Source organism: Miniopterus natalensis, chromosome 6, assembly GCF_054644295.1.
Source record: "Miniopterus natalensis isolate mMinNat1 chromosome 6, mMinNat1.hap1, whole genome shotgun sequence".
NCBI lineage: Eukaryota > Metazoa > Chordata > Mammalia > Chiroptera > Miniopteridae > Miniopterus > Miniopterus natalensis.
Genome location: NC_142086.1, coordinates 56250493 through 56267038, shown reverse-complemented (window position 1 = coordinate 56267038; position 16546 = coordinate 56250493). Strand labels below are relative to the sequence as shown.

General features: G+C 49.9%; 2 protein-coding genes across 3 annotated transcripts in view; one reads left to right on the top strand and one right to left on the bottom strand.

The window, feature by feature from the left end:
- Positions 1 to 72: 72 nt before the first annotated feature.
- Positions 73 to 16546, top strand: part of ECE2 (endothelin converting enzyme 2) — a 29880-nt gene continuing 13406 nt past the window's right edge. Inside the window, exons 1-3 of one of the 2 annotated variants that reach the window (XM_016218106.2) lie at positions 73 to 268; positions 5490 to 5773; positions 6268 to 7034. In XM_016218106.2, the coding sequence (XP_016073592.2) occupies positions 73 to 268; positions 5490 to 5773; positions 6268 to 6555 (768 nt within the window). In that variant the 3' untranslated portion in view covers positions 6556 to 7034. Of the gene's footprint in view, positions 269 to 5489; positions 5774 to 6267; positions 7035 to 16546 lie in introns of those variants that run through there. The other variant, XM_016218108.2, reaches the window with a different exon arrangement.
- On the bottom strand, positions 8170 to 9276 carry CAMK2N2 (calcium/calmodulin dependent protein kinase II inhibitor 2). Its single transcript, XM_087817904.1, has 2 exons — positions 9108 to 9276; positions 8170 to 8240 (listed from the first exon to the last, which is right to left on the bottom strand). The coding sequence occupies exons 1-2, from the start codon at positions 9274 to 9276 to the stop codon at positions 8170 to 8172; spliced, it is 240 nt and encodes a 79-aa protein (XP_087674030.1).

The following is a 16546-nucleotide window of genomic DNA, read 5'->3' as shown; positions in this document are numbered from 1 at the left end:
ACAAAGGCCACGCCCCCACCCCATTCCACCATTCGGACAGCCGACTGCCCTACAGGCCCGGCAGCAGCGAGCATGGCCTCTCCTGGGGCCCCCGAGCCCGGGCCGGAGTTACCAGACCAGAACTGCGAGTACCGAGAGGTCCAGTACTGGGACCAGCGCTACCGGGGCGCGGCCGACTCTGCCCCCTACGAATGGTTCGGGGACTTCTCCTCTTTCCGTGCCCTCCTAGAGCCGGAGCTGCGGCCCGAGGACCGTATCCTCGTGTTAGGTGGGTAGTCCCGGCGCTGCCCAGCCCAGGTGGAGCTGACTGGACCGGCTCTGCCTCGTCCGTCCCGGTCCGCCTTCCTCGCACCTGTCTGCCCCTCTCTGAGGACGCCCCAGTCAGGAGTCAAGATCCAGGATCTTCAGAATCTGGGTTGTATTTAGCCAGGGCAAACTGGAGCCAAGAGCCAGTCCCACCCCACCCGAGTAAGACAGTCTGTCTGAGTCTGGGCTTGGTAGATGACCCAGGGCCCGGTTCCGCACCCTCGGAAGGCAGCCCCGAGTACTGGAGAGCTCAGAGGACCTAGTTCAAGTCCCAACGCTAGTTGGCTGTATGACTCAGGACAAGGCGTAAGTAAACCCGTCCTGAGCCTTGGAATCACTTCTAGAAATGGAAATGCGATCTCATGTCGGATAAGGCACATGCAGGCACCTTGAGCACAATGCCTACCACTTTCCTGTTTGCGTCGATGGGCACCGGGAGGTATTGTCACCTAAGAGTGAGTAATACCACTTTCCAAACGCTATGCCCCGTGTGCAGTGAGGATGAGGACAGCGCCCTCTGAGGTCAGAGGGGATATTGCAGCAGAAATTGACGAGATTCCCCAAGAACAGGTACTGGGATTCAAGATGGGGCTGTCCCATTGGGTTCTGTCCCAGTGCCAGCCTTGAGAGCTATACTGAAGTTTAATTGAGCAATGGGTTTCCTTCTAATTATAATTTTTATGTTGGTATTTGTAAAAGCATGTATATGTTTAAGTGAAATATTTAATATATGAAACATCTTTAATACACTATATGAAAGGTATAAAGAATAAATCTAATATATATGTGTATATTATACTCAGTTTGAAAAATAGAACATTCCTAAGACTAGAAAGGAAGTATAACCTAGTGCTTAAGAAACTGGCCCTGGCCAGGTGTAGCTCAGTGGTTAGGGCATTGCCCTGTGCACCTAAGGGTCATGGGTTCAGGGGCATGAACCTGCAGGACTCCTGCAGGTGAGGGCATGTGTGGGAGGCTTACCACTCGATGTGTCTCTCTCACATCAATGTTTCACTGTGCCCCCTTCTCCCTCCCTCCCTTCCTCTCTCTCTAAAAATGAATGGAAAAATATACCCTCAGGTGAGGATTAACAACAACAAAAAAATCAGTGGGGAAAAAAGTCAATGGAAAAAATATCCTCTGGTGGAGGAGTAACAAAATTTAAATTAAATTAAATTTAAAAAGAACTTGAACCCTGGACACTGGAAGCAGCTAATTCTGTCAAAATCTAGGCTCATGTAATCTTAGCTATGGAATAATGGCAAAATCATGGAATCTTAGTGATGCAATCCTTGGAAAAAATACTTAAATTTCTGTGCTTCCATGTTCTCAGCCTTAAAAAAAAAGATTACGTATTGGGTTCTTATGATTGAATTTGAAAGATACCTAAAACAATGGCAAAATAAAAAAGCCCATGTATATTTAAGGTTTTCTGTGTAGTTCTCCCAAACCCCTTCCCCCCAGAGGTAAAAATTCTTGATTTTTTGGTTTTTAAACCATTGCACTTATTTATAGATTTATGATCTAAGTTTTTTTTAAACTTCAGTGTGCCTCAAAGTCACCTGGAAAGCTGGACCCCACCCTGAGATTATAATTCTAGGGACAGTCTAAGGTGGGTCCTAGGAGTCTATAGTTTCAACAAGCCCATTTCAGATTCTCATGCTGATAATTGGCAGAGTAACACTGCCTTAAAATCTCCTCGACTGGGAGGTATTCTTTTCTGGAGAGAGGGGAGAAACATCTAAAAAAAGGGAAAACTTTCCATTCATTATTCCCAAGCTCTGAACAGAGGACTCACAACTTGAGCAGTACCCTATGTTACATTCCACATGAACAAACAAGCTGAGCACCTTGTAGGTGCTAGGGATTGTGTTGGGTGACCCTTTCTAACTTATTTAATATTTATGACAACCCTGAGAGGTGAGTAGTATTACTAGACTTACTCTAAGTCAGGGGTCGGTACTGTTTCTGAAAACAGCCAAGTAATAAATATTTTGGGCTTTGTGGGCTATACAGTTTCTGTTACAACTAGTCAGTACTGCTGTTGTAGTGGAAAAGCAGCCACAGACAGTACATAAGCGAGTGAGAGTAGCCATGTTCCAGTAAAACTTTATTTACCAAAACAGCTGGCAAGCCGAATATGGTAATCCCTGCTCCGGGTCATTGTCTCAGGTTGGGTCCAGAAGCAAATTCTAAGATTAGGATTCATGTCCCAGTCATTTGTTAGAAATGTGCTCTAAGAAGCAATTGGTCAGAGAGTGAGGGGACAGGGAAGAGAAGCGGCCAAGCAGGACTGTCATCACAGGCAAAGTATCCCTGAGTGTAGTTTCAGCCAAAAGAGTCACAGATGCAAACTGTCAGAAGCAAGCACACACCAAAACCTAGGGACACTCCAAGGGCATCTGGTCAGAGCACTGACAGTTTCTACTGTCATGCAGCAAGTAAGTTGTAAAGTAAGGGTGTCATCTGATTTCAGACTTCTACTTGTCTTGCTGCACCACCCATATGGGTATAGAGAGGCATCTAGAACTCTGCTGAAAGTGGTAAAATGACTAAAAGTGGAATGTCACAATTGAAGATGAGTGGACCTCTTGAAAACTGGGAGACAGTTTCACATAGTGGTTTAAGAACTGGTTCTGGTGTGAGACAGGCCTGGATCCAAATTCTAACTCTACCACTGGACTATGTGACCTTGGGAAAGTTCCTTATACACTTTGGGCAGCCTCAGTTTTCCCATCTAGAAAATGGTAATGATAACAGTTATCTTCTGTATGAAGGTACTGTGAAAATAAACTGAGGTAATGCTTAGGAATGCTTAGCATAGGGCCCAGTGTTCAATGACTGTTAGCTATCATTATTATTATTAAAAATGGGAATCAGAGGGGCAGTTTATCACAAACTGTTCAGAGAACAGAGAGTACCCTGCCTGAGGACTTGTATGTCTTGTCCCTATAGCTAGAATATTCTTATAGCAAATGAATGCATATGGGTGTCCCAGCTTTGCCATCATTATATGTCTCTGACTCTTCTTGCTTGACTCCATGCTCTGCAGGAATCTTCTTATCATAACTTGGCTTCATTTTGTATTTCCTGTATAGAGAGAAGGGACTAGCCAGAGGATTGACTATCAAGTCTCCATGGTGGCTATTTTTCTTGTTATAAATTATGAATTGGTATTTAGGCTTACACCTCATTTTCTTGGTGTTAGGATAGCATCCACTAGCTCTGGACTCCCATGTAATGGGTTCTTGGAGCTGGCTTAATTCTCCAAGGCTCTGATTCCCTAAGGCTCCACCTAGGGAGGTAGGGGCCTTCCCAAGCCCCATCTTAGTTGCTAGCCGCATATCCCTGAGGCAGCAGGATCAGAAATCACTGCTTTGTAAGCATGATTGTCCCTACGGTCAGATTTTGTTCTTCCTTCATCTTTCGTGAAGTTCTCTTGGGAGATGCCATTCCTTTACTGAGGGGAATAAAGGAAGGATATTTGGGTTTGTCTGCAGTTGTGCAGAGCTCTGCAGGCATGAGATTAGGTGTAGGGTGGTAAAGGGTTTGTGGGTCAGAGAACCCAGTGGGATTTCAGCCTGAACTGACTTAGAGTCTCTTGTTCAGCCACCCTCACTTCCCATCCTATGTGGTGTATTTACCAGAGCTTTCTGTAGGGAAACACATATTGGTTTTTCTCAGGTGAGGCAGTACTCTCCCTGGGCCCTGAGGCCTGAGGAAGAGTACAGGAAAGGGCAGCTGAGGACCAGCCAGCATCCTCTGGGTGTCCTGACCTGGTACCAAACCCTGCTAGATTAGGGCTATCCCAACAACTGATCCTATGATCCTCTTAGGGACACAAATGGGGATTAAAGGCAATCTAATCCCAAGAACTGGGCATCCCCATGTGGGACCAGCAAGAGCTGTCATCTAGCCCTGTTCTCAGGCTGAGGATGACCACAAGGGGGCCTGGAAGAGGCCAACAGTTCTTTGAAGGAAGTCGTGCTGTTTGGGCTGCGGATCCACATCCGTGCCTCTAACCTCCACCTATTCTTTCACCTGACCCAGTCCTCTTTGGGACTGCTTTTCAGGCATTTCCCACCAGTATTATGATTCTTCAAGACTGATTGGTTGTCAGCTTCCCTGAAACTCACCTAAAGTGGGGACAGGGATCATCCTATGTGCTCCCACAACCTGTCTCTTGGAACACTCATCACATTATGTGGCAGTGGCCTGATTATACATCTGTTCCTCCCACCAAAGCATGATGAGCTCCTTAAGGTCAGGGACACTTACTCATAAGCAGAACCCAATATGTAGTGCTCAATACATTAAGGAATTACAAGGGATCAGCTAGCTCCACTGTGTCCCCACCTAGTTTCCCCTTCACTTGTTAACTCTGCCTTGGAAACCAAAGCAGGATAATAACCCCTAACATGGAGTCTTCCCAGAGGTTCTCTGAGAGGTCAGGTATTAGAATAATACTAATATCCTAATAATAATATTATGATCCTAATGGTGCCAATATTGTCCCATTCTGAGTCTGAGAAAACTGAGGCTCAGAATTGAGTGAGTTGCCAAGGCAGCGTGACTAGGAATATCAGAACCCAGATGTGTGTTTTTTTAATTCTCACCCGAGGATATTTTTTCCATTGCTTTTCAGAGAGAGAGGGAGGGAGGGAGGAAGGGAGAGGAACATCGATGTGAAAGAGATGCATTGATTGGTTGCCTCCCACACTTGCCCTGACTGGGGCCGGGGATCAAGTCCGCAACCAAGGTACCGCCCTAGGCTGGAATCGAACCAGGACCCTTCAGTCTGCGGGCCAGTGCCCTAACCACTGAGCCAAACCAGCTAGGGCAGAACCCAGATCTTTGAATTCCTATGTTCAGAACTTCTTCAGCTACGCTGTAAATTCAGTACAGTGTATCCTGCGTGCAGGCTAGGTCTTATCTTCATTTTTCATTTTTCTGAATAGGAAATCCAAGTTGCTAGTTCCACACAGCTAGGAATGATAGAGCCAGGATATGTGCCCATGTCTGTATGACTCCACGCCTCATGCTCTTTTCTGTACCATACTGCTTCTCCCTCAGTACAGGAGGGTTTGGGCTGAGAGAAAATGGGCCAAGAGTGAATGGATAATTGGCGAGGGGAGAACCAATGCTAACCTAGACCTTTTGCCGCCCACCTTTTCCCACCCCAGGCTGCGGGAACAGTGCCCTGAGCTATGAGCTATACCTTGGGGGATTCCCTGATGTGACCAGTGTGGACTACTCATCAGTAGTGGTGGCTGCCATGCGGGCTCGCTATGCGCATGTGCCCAAGCTGCGCTGGGAGACCATGGATGTGCGGGCACTGGACTTTCCCAATGGCTCCTTCGATGTGGTGCTCGAGAAGGGCACTCTGGATGCCCTGTTGGCTGGAGAACGGGATCCCTGGACTGTGTCCTCTGAAGGTGTCCACATTGTGGACCAGGTGCTGAGTGAGGTGAGGGAGCAACAAGAGAGGAGGGCACACCAAGAAGTAGGGATGAGGGGTTGAGGTTTCAGGAGATTAGATGAACTTAGAAGCCAGAGGAGGCATGGTTTGGAGCAGTCACTCAGGACTGTGGTTACCTGAAGGAAGGAGAAAGTTACCCTGGGTCAAGATTATAGGAGCTGTAGTGGCCAGGTTCACAGAGGCTGATGATTGGCTACTGGGTTGCCATAGGGATGATAGAGCAGCCAGGTTCCAGATGACAGACTGGGAGGGTGGACAGTTGGCAGGAAAGCAGTAGCCCCTGACTTGACATCACTCCCATTCTCCTACCTGTCTAGAATATAGCCCTACCCCCATGGAATGACCAAGGGCACAGGAGGCTCACTCTTTTGCCATGGAAAGCTGGATGTAGGGTAGTACCTAGGAGGGCATCTGGGACAATACTGACCTTTGAGAACCTGGAGATGGACTCCTTACCAATGGCTTCTCTGTCTGCCTTCCAGGTGAGCCGAGTGCTGGTTTCTGGGGGCCGGTTCATCTCGCTGACCTCTGCTGCCCCCCACTTTCGGACTAGACACTATGCTCAAGCCCGTTATGGCTGGTCCCTGAGGCATGCAACCTATGGCAATGGTTTCCACTTCCACCTCTACCTCATGCACAAGGGCAAAGAGCTTAGTGTGGCTCAGCTGGCCCTTGGGACCCACATCCTCTCACCCCCCAGCCCTCCCACCTCACCGTGCTTTCTCCAGGACTCAGATCATGAGGACTTCCTTAGTGCCATTCAGCTGTGAAGCCAGAAGCATGATGCTCGAGCCCTCCCTACCTTTCTGCCCTGGACTCCTCAAGTTGTTGTAATTCCTGACTCAGGACTTAGGGTTGGGTCCAAGGTGCTCACATCCTAGGGGCCTGATGCCTAAGATAGAGCTGATGACCAACCCCACATGAAACAATATAGCCCAGGCTAAATTACATCCCAAATCCAGGTTTCTGGCTTCCTTCTTGGGATCCTCAGATCTCTCCTGGGCTCCCCAACTTCCTCTCCCACTGTATTGAATCCACCACTGCCCCTCTCCATGCCAGCCAGACTCAGAGACCTGCGTCCCTGGGGCCTGTTGTTGCCCCTCCACTCAACATGGATTTATCCACAGGAGGCTGCAGACTTTGAATCTAGATTGCTTTAAGATTCTCACCCTTGCTCCAGCCCCAACTCTGGTGACCAATCCTGCTCTGGTTGTATATTTACCCAAGAATGCTATATTGTAATGATGTTCTCAGGCTAAGTTTCCTGCCAGTGTTTACTTGGCAACCCTTCAATGCCAGCAACCTGCACCTGAGATTCTCAAGTACGTGTCCCCCCCGCCCAAAGGGATTGGAGCCGTTTTTTGCTCAGGAGCCATGTTGCTGGCTCCTGAGCAACCAGAAGCACTGGCCACACACACACATACACACACAGGGATGTCTGTGTTTATTCACACACTCCTGGTACAGTGAGGATGGAGGAACATTTACAAAGGACACCCCTGGGTTGAGAACATCTCTAGGGCCACAGGTGTCATTCAAGGGTGCAATGCAGTCCCCATTTGGGTTCTCAGGGGCAGGGTGCAGGGGTCCACGGTAAAATTAGACCTGGCCCCTTGGAAGGTGATACCTTGAGGAAAGGGGTCTGCCAGAGAGCCGCCTGGGGTCAGGCCTGGGCAGACTGGCCGCGTGTTGGTTACCATGTTGGGGGCTTGTCCATTCCCACCCTCAACACTCGTCTTATCTGCCAGGCGCAGAAGAGCAAGGACGAGACAGAGGGGGGAGGGCACTAACCATGAGGGGAGCCAGTAAACAAAGAGTCGGATATAAAAATACAAATGTGCTGAGGAATCCCTTAGAAAGAGGCTGAGGCTGGGGTCACGCCAGACAGGGTTGTGGGTAAGGAGTGGCCTGGAGGTCTGGGCTCAGGTGGGCGGGAAGCTCATGCAAATACGCAGCCAAACATCCCCGGCGGCGCGCGGTCCGACACCCGCCGGCAGCCAGGTCTGCCGACCAAACCGGCCGCAGAGGGGCGGGGCAGGGGAGCCGTGCGGGAAGGGGTGGGCCGGGGGCTGAGGGCCGCGGGTCTCTGCGCGCTCCGGTGCGCGGGGTGGGGCTGCGGCCCGAGGTTCTAAAGTGCATGAGCGCGGCAGCGGGCTCCGGGCGGGTCCGCGCCGCCGCTACCGCCGCTGCCGTGGTGCTGAAGCGGACAGCTCCGGAGTGCCGGGCGGCGGCGGCGGCATCTCCGACCCGGCGGTGGCGCGGCCCTGCAGCCCCCGCCCGCGGGCGCCTGGGCCGGGGCGGGGGTCGCGGGCAGCCGCATCGCCTGCCCGCGCTCCTGGCCGCTGCGAGGCTGGGCCCGGAGCCCGCCGCCCGAGCCGGCGCGTCTACACTCCGGACGGCGGCTTCTCCCCCATCCCCTTCAGCACGTCGTCTATCCGGTCATCCTCGATCACCACTGCGCAAGGAGAAAGCGCGTCAGCCGCGCGGCCTCGGGGGGCGGCGGCAAGAATGGGCCCGAGCGCGTCCTCGCGCCCCGCGCAGATACCGCCCCGCGGCCCACCGACGCCCCTCGGCCCCCGCGCCACAGTGCCCTCCCCGTCCGAACTCTCCTGCCGACTGCCCACTGCCCAGCCCAGCTCCCAGACTCCCTCCCCTCCCTGTGGAGGAACGCCCCCTCTTTCTCAGGCTCCAGCTGTTCCACCTCCCAGCCGAGTCCTCCCGCCGCCTGAGCTCTCCGCCATCCGAGCTGATCAGAAACCTTTTTGCTCATGGGATCCCCTCTTCGGCCCTCACTGCAACTGAACGCCCTCCTCAAACAGAATCTCCAGCTAGTCCGGCCCTCTCCCCAAACTAACCTCCTTGCCACTTGAACCCCTCTTCCTATCCTGGCACCAACAGAGCCTGCTCCCAAGCGAAGAACCAGGATGCCCGATTTCCTGGCCCCCCTGCCCTCCAATCGGACGTCCCTCAACCCGAAGGTTCTTCCGTAGCATCCACCGACTCGGCGTTTGATCCTGAAGAAGCGGCCGGTCTCCCCACGTTCCCACTTCCAGGTAACCCCAAATGCCCCCGGCCGGCCCCTCCCCCTCGCCCGGTGCCAGGGCTCTCCTTCCAGAGCTGTCGAGCATCGAATCCGGGGCATTGCGTTCCCAGGAGAGGGTAAGAGGGGGACAGCACTGCCGCGGGGACCCCACCCCCAATCCCAGCCGGTGGGCTGCTGGTCTGCGGCAAGAGCTGCGGCGCCTGGCGGGGAACCGCAGCGGCCGGGCGCCCGGCGGGGGGTTTCTGGGTCAGGCGGCGACTCCGGGCCGCGGCCGCGTACCTCTCTTGGCCCGGCCGATCTGGCCCAGCTTGGGGGGTCGCTTGGCTTGGTTGCCCGCAAAGAAGGAGTTGGTGTCCTGGAGGCGGCAGCTGAAGGAGAGGTCGGAGCCCTCGGGGTCGGCGCCGAAGCGGCCCATCTTGTCCTCGCTGTAGGGCAGGATCTCGGACATGGCGGGCGCGGAGTGGGCGCGGGACTGCGGCGGGCGCGGACGGCGGGCTAGCTGCCGGACCGGCCCTGGCTCAGCGGGGCAGCCGGCGGAAGGATGAAGTCATGCAGCATCCGGGGCTGCGGAGCCGAGCGGGGCCTCCTCCCCCGCGCCTCCGCCTCCCGGGCCGCTGGGCAGGCGGCGGCGGCGGCGGCGGCGGCGGCGGCGGGGACCGGGCGGGGGCGGCGCGCGGGGGCGGGGGCGGCGGCGAGAGCGGAATGACGATGAGCGCCCGACTGCCGCAGCGCGCGGCGGGCGGGGTGCGGTGGAGGCGGGGCGGGCACCGGCCGGCGGAGGGAGGCGGGGCGGGCGGGACGCGGAGTGCGGGACTCGGGGGGGAGGGGAGGGGCGGCTGTGGGAGGGGGGGCGGCGAGGGGACACTGGCCGACCCGTGCGGGATCTGGCAGGGAGTGGCTGGAGCGTGCCGCGCACCCGAGGGCGGGAGGCCTGCCAAGGAGCCTGAGAGCCGAGCAAGTGGGACTGGGAACTGGAGGGCAGGCAGGGCCGGAGAGTGGGAGCCGGGCTGGCCTTCGATTTGGGGCGCAACACTGGAAACGCGGCGTGGGGAGGATCGGGCGAGGTGTGCGGGACTTAGCGAATCCGCGGGACTTGGTGAACCCGGAGGCCTGGGGAATGGCTCAGACCGGTGGGTGGTACCCTCGCCGTTGGCGCGCTTTTGTATTCGGGTTGCTCTCCGAGTTTTACAGTGTTCACCTGAAGTCTGTGTTCTCGGACTGCTCCTCTGTGTCTGCCTCTGCCTGTCTCTATGTCAGTCTATAACGTGTTGTCTGTATGTCTCAGGGACCCATCTCTCTTTGTATTACGGTCTCTGTCTACGTCTGTCTTAAATGTCTGCTCTTCTGTCTCCAAGCTTGGCCCCTGTACCTATGTGCCACTGTCTCCATCTCCCTAGTTTCCGTGTATCTTCGTCTTCGTAGAGAGGTCTCAGCACCTGGGCCGACGCGCACCCCCAGCCCTAACGCTGGCGCCTAAACTCGGGTTCAAAGCGTCCGCCGCGCCCGCGCCGCGCGCCCTGGGAGAGAATGAATGGCCGCGGCGCCAGGGACGCCCCGGCGCCAGGTGACTCGGGGAAGCCCGGAGCGCCTGAGGACGCGGTGAGCGCCGGAGTGCGTCCGGAGGTAGAAGGGGAGGGACAGAGGGCACCCCCTCCCCCCTTGTTGAACTGGGCCACGTGACAGTTCTTGCTGCACCAACGGGAACACGCCCTCATCTCTCTGCTCCCACCCCCTGCTGGCGGTCAACTGCGGCGTCACCCGCTGCTTGCGCTTAGGGCCCCTGTGGAAATCACTGGCCTGGAGCGCGCGTGGTGTCTCACTTTCATCCACTGTGACTGTAGCACTGATAAGGGTAATAATCATTCCCTGTGTTCAGTGCCTACCGGAGTGCAGTGCACAACCGAGGCGGAGGGGGGTCTTCATTGTCACTGAAGCGTTTCCCCCACCAAATGAGGCAGCTAGTGCTGAGTATCCTTCCCCCAATAATTCATCAAGTGTTAGACCCTGGAACACAGATATGAATGCAATGGCGGCTGCCCTCAGGGACCAGGCTGGGGGGAGGCTGGCAGAGGGTGCCTCTGTGCAAGCCTCGTTCAAGGCCCCGGGCCCCGGGGCCCATTCGGATCAAGCCCTCCTCTGCGGGGTCCTAGTCTGAGATGAAGGCGGAAGCTGGAGGTGAGGGCCCAGCTGGAGAGAGAGGAGCCTGGAGACCTGAAAGGACAATAGAGTCTAGCTCAGGATCACTAGGAGAGAGTCCAGAAATTTTACTACCACTGGAGGTTGTCTAGCAATGGGTTCCAACCTTGGTTCTGTCAGTTTCTCTGTGACCTTGAACTGAAGGACCCATAATTATAGTTTTTAAAAAAATTAATTCATTTGTACTTGTAACATTTTAGGAAAACGTGGAAAATCATACAAAACCTTTGATATACAGGAGTGGGCAAAAGTAAGTTTACAGTTGTAATACAAATAGATAACAATAATTAACAAATAATAATACAAGAATTAACCGTTTCTTGTATTAAACTGTAAACCTACTTTTGCCCACCCTGTACATATGTCCTTCCAATCTTTTCCCATACGTCTGAATAATATGCATACTTCTCTGTGCCTTCATGTTCTAGTTTGAAACACAGAGATGATAGGACCTATATTAAGGAAAGTTTTGGAGATGAAATTGTCCTGAAATGAGGTGTTTTGTCTCAGGAGGTAATGAGCTGCCCCTCACCCAAAGTGCTAAAGGGGCTATAAGTTTTCTTATCAAGGATGAGATGAGAATGCTGGGTGGGACTTGAAACAATCCTGTTTTCTTCCCCCAGGATAAGGGAGATTGGAGGAATAACAATTTAACTTGGAATTCATTTGGTTAGCTTCTTAAATAATCTTATTCCTGTCTCTGCTGTGCATGCTGATCATGATTGAAGCAAAATTGTAAAGATATAGCAATATATATGCTTCCATTATGTGGTAAAAATGTGGGGGGAGTCCTTTAAATTATGATCCCCCTATTTAAAATTCTGATGGTCTACATCCCTGACCATGAGACAAAAATGCATTTTCACAGCTAAAATGAAAAAAAAAAAAATTATGTGGCATTTTGTGACTGTGTATTGGATTTCTCCATTCAAAGTCCCTCAAAACCTAGTGGATTCGATCTATATGTTCTAAACAGAATAATATACCTTTTGATGTTTGAATATTAATGGCACTTTTATTCAAGTGGAAAATGTAGGCCTGTGCAGTAGGTTCAATAGGATCCCCCTAAAATTCATGTCCACCTGGAACCTTAGAATGTGACCTTATTTGGAAATAGGGTCTTTGCAGATGTGATTACTTAAATTAAGAGAAAGTCAAACTGGATTTGAGTGGGCCCTAAATTCAATCACTGGTATCTTTATAAGAAAAGGATAGATGCACAAAGACACACACAGGGAGAAGGCCACCAAGGATTGCTGGGAGCCACTAGAAGATGGAAGAGGCAAGGAAGGATTTTTCCTTAGAAACTTCCAAGGGAATGTGGCCTTGCCAAAACCTTGATTTTGGACTTCTTGCCTTCAGACCTGTGAGAATAAGTTTCTGTTGTTTTAAGCCACCTAATTTGTGGTACTTCGTTACAGCAATCTTAGAAAACAAATACAACCTGTTACAAATATTTTTGGGTAATCTTTTTACATCTCTCATGACCATGTTTCACCTTAAACTCTCTCTGGGGGCCCTTTGCTCCCACCTTGTCCACTCAAAGGAAGCCCAAACCCTGAGGGTATTTCTGGGACTCATTCTATTTTGCAGAATCACAACAAAGGAGGAGGCAGATCTGAGTGGACTGACATGGTAAGATCTCCAAAGCCTGCAAAAGTGTCACCAACTAACAAGTGTAAGGTATGATTTCATATATGTGAAAAAGTATACATACATATGCATATACAGGGTATACCCATATACATACACACATAGTGTGTGTTTAGGTATGTAAATGCATATAAAAGAAAGATCTGGAAGGATAAACACCAAACTGCCAATAATGGTTACCTCTGAGTATGATACTGGGATCCCAGCAGAATGAATTTCATCTTTTATTCTATATACTTCTGGAGTATATTACATTTGCAATAAAAAAAGTTTTAATGATTTTTTTAAAAAAAAGGTTTAAAGCCAATGACATAGTCCATTTACCAAACATCACACTCTGGCCCCAGACAAATCAGTTGACTTAGAAAGGAGACTAGTAGTTAGGAGCATGGAGTTTAGATTCAAATTGAGGATCTGCCTTCCACTTGATGTGTAACTTTGGGTATGCTATTACGCTTCCCTGTGTCTTAGGCTCTTCATCTGTAAAATAGGCACTGTGATACTGATACAATCTCCACAGTGGGTCATTGTGAGGATTAGATAAGTTAACATACACAAAGTGTTTAGGTAAGTGCTGGACAATAGAACTGTTGGCTATTATTATACAGGAAAGCATACAGAAGTTAAAGGTAATCTTGTCATTAGATATATTCATAGTAACATTTTGTTGAATATACTTCCAATCTCTCTTTTTTTAAACCTGTGCTTTTATACTTTTTGCTAAACAAAAATGAGATTTTGTAACACCACCCCCCCCCCCCCCATTTAACTATATGGAGAGCATTTCCCCATAGCATGAACTCTTCTTTTCCATCATTTGTAAATGTTGCATTGCACTCCATTGTATGAGTGTTCAATATTTTTCAACAAGTCCTCTACTCTTAGACATTGAATTTCCCCTCCATTTTGTTGTTGTTGTTGTTATCATAAACAGTGCTGTGGTGAACAAATGTTGTAGGGGGAAAAAAAGGCCCATATATTTTATAGCTCCTCCAATCAAGCAGTGTTTATTTCTCCAACCCTGAATCTGGGCTTGACCCTCTGGCTTGCTTTGCCCAATAGGGACATTAGCAAATGTGATGCAAGCAGAGACTTAAAAAATGTTCATGTACTGTGCCTTGCCCCGTTTCTTTGTTGCTATGAATTTTATGACTACTATATAAAGAAGCATGGGCTAGCTTACTGGAGAAGGAGAGATCACATAGAGACAGAGCCCAGTCATCCCAGCTGAGGCCCAAACATATAAATGAGGCCATTCAACTAGACCACTCAGCTCCTGCTGAGCTGACCTAGACCTGAAGACCACCCAGTCAACCCACTGAACAGAGAAATAATAAATGTTTGCTATTTTAATCCACAAAGTTTGGGTAGGCTTGTTATGTAGCAAATGTTAGTTGATACAAACATCCTGTGGATAATGATTATTTCCTGGAACAATTTCCTAGAATTAGACTTTCTGGATCAAAGAATGTGTACACTTACACCTATCGATTCATATTGGCCAAAAAGCATCAGTTTATAAGGCACCAGCAATATTTGAAAGTGACCACGTTCTGTATCTTTGTCAACACTGAACATGGATGTTTTTTATCTTCATGACTGCATTATCCTTGCAAATTTAACACATAAACTGTTGTCCATTCCCTCTCAATTTACAATCAGTGTAGAAGAAAGATTACTCCTATAGGAAAGAAGAGCAGGAAAAAAAAGAGAGAAAATAATAGAATGAGGGATTAAAACAGGGTGAAAGATAATAAACATGGAGGAAAGAAAATAGAATTATAGAATAGAGCAACCTCCAAGCCCCTTATACAAAGAGTACTTAACATGCAGTCAGGAATAGTTATGAGCCTAATAAATGATTTGGGTCATGAAAGAGGCATGGAAAGGAACTGTCCATGTAGGCCAAGCCTAGTGAAACTGAGAACATGATAAAAGTAGGTATAGGGTCTTTCATATGTGGCTGCATTTCTCACAGCAACTCTATGAGATAGGGATGACTGTTCCCATTTCACAGATGAACAAAATTAAGGGTCAGAGCTTTCAAGTAACTTGATAAAGATCATACATCTGATAAAGAATTGAGCCAAGATTTGAGTTCAGGCCTGCCTACCTTGAAAATTGATGTGTGTCCCCTTACTCTTCCAGAGAGGACATGACAGAAAACAAGCAACTATTGTTGGAAATATGACCTCTTTAGATTAATATTGCCAAACTTCTCTCCAGAAAGGAGCCTGACCGCTTGAGTTTGAATCCCAGCTCTGCTACTTACTGTGTGACTCTTAGCCTCTCTATGACTCAGTTTTCCTTGTCTGCAAAATGGCTTTGCAAGTGCCATGAGGATAAACGAGTACATAGATGTAAAGTACCTAGAACAGCGGCTTGCACGTAGTAAAGTGCTGTATAAACTTGCTATTTCCAGTATGGCATAGCAGCAGCCATGGGACTATTTCCTACGAGCCTGTTGCCAGGAAGTCCTTATATAGTAGCTTTGGTTACACTCACATGGCCACTTCTTGGTGAAATTTCCTGTGGGGCAAGACCAACCCTGCTGCCATGTTTCTCTTCATCTAGGACTGTGGGAAGAGGGGGAAGAAGGGCTGTGGTACCAGAGTCATCAGAGAGAACATGGACAACTCAGAGACTCCTCCCAAGTGGCTATCCAAGGCCTTGCTGCTGCAGACCCCAGTATGCTGGATGTGAAAGCTCCTTGCTTGGAACCGGACTAACCTAGAACCCATTCACCTCCTCTACTATCTGGGAAACAGAACAGGCTTTCTCCAGCCTTTCAATTCTCATTTCTACCTATAGGATTTTAATTACAACAACACCAACAACACTAACAGCAGCTAACATATTGAGTACTAGTATGTGTCAGACACTGTCCTAAGCATTTTATGAGTATTGTTTCATTTGATTCTCACAACAATCCCTTGGAATAGGTACTATTCTCATTTCAATTTTACAAATGAAGAAATTCAGTCTAAATCCAGAATCTTTCATCTTAACTAGGACACTGTACTGTCTCCTGTTTAAGAACATGCAGTTTTGGGGTGGAAAGTGCCAAAGAAAGCGATCCAACATTTCTCAGCCTGATTCATTCTTCATCCACCTTTTCGCAGCCACTGAGCATTCCGCGCGAGAACCACTTGCAGCAAGATGTTTGAGAACTGAGGTGACAGTCAAGAAATGGATTTGCCACCATAAATGGATTCATAATGGATAATGAATTTGAGCCTTCTCAGGTCAAATTCATGTACCGTGTTGGGGAGGAGGGTGGAGGATGAGACTTAAAAAAAAACCACAAAAAACGTGAAAGAAAACACAAGGCACTCTGCAGTGCAGCAGGCTCCAACACCACCAGGCCTGATGAAGGAATGACAATATGGGAGGCAGATGGCAGATGCATAGATGCCACACTATTGCCTTTCCGTTAAATATTGCTGGGGTTTTGGTTTTTTTCTTCTTGTAAACCTCCCAAGTAAAATGGCTTTCCTCAAGCTAGAAGTGTTAGCACGTCTTTTCTTTAAATATCTGTGGATGGCTGTTTTTTTCCCTGCCAGTTTGTCACCATCTGTAACCCTCCCTTTGTGAGATGATCTGATGACAACAGTGATCTTGGAGAGTAAAAGTGCAGTCTTGGAGCAACGTGTAAGGGCAGAGCCAGAGTGTGAGTGCTCGCGTCTGTGTTGTGCCTGTGGCGCGTGTGTTGGGCTGGGAGCCTGGTGCGTGCACACATTGGAGGGGGCACTGTGTACATCTGGTGAGCGCTGCGTGTGTCCGGGGCTTGCCTGTGTACTTGGGCCTGTGCACTCTGTAGATACAGTGTGGACACCCTGTCTGTGGGGCATCTCCCGTGTGCTGCCCCG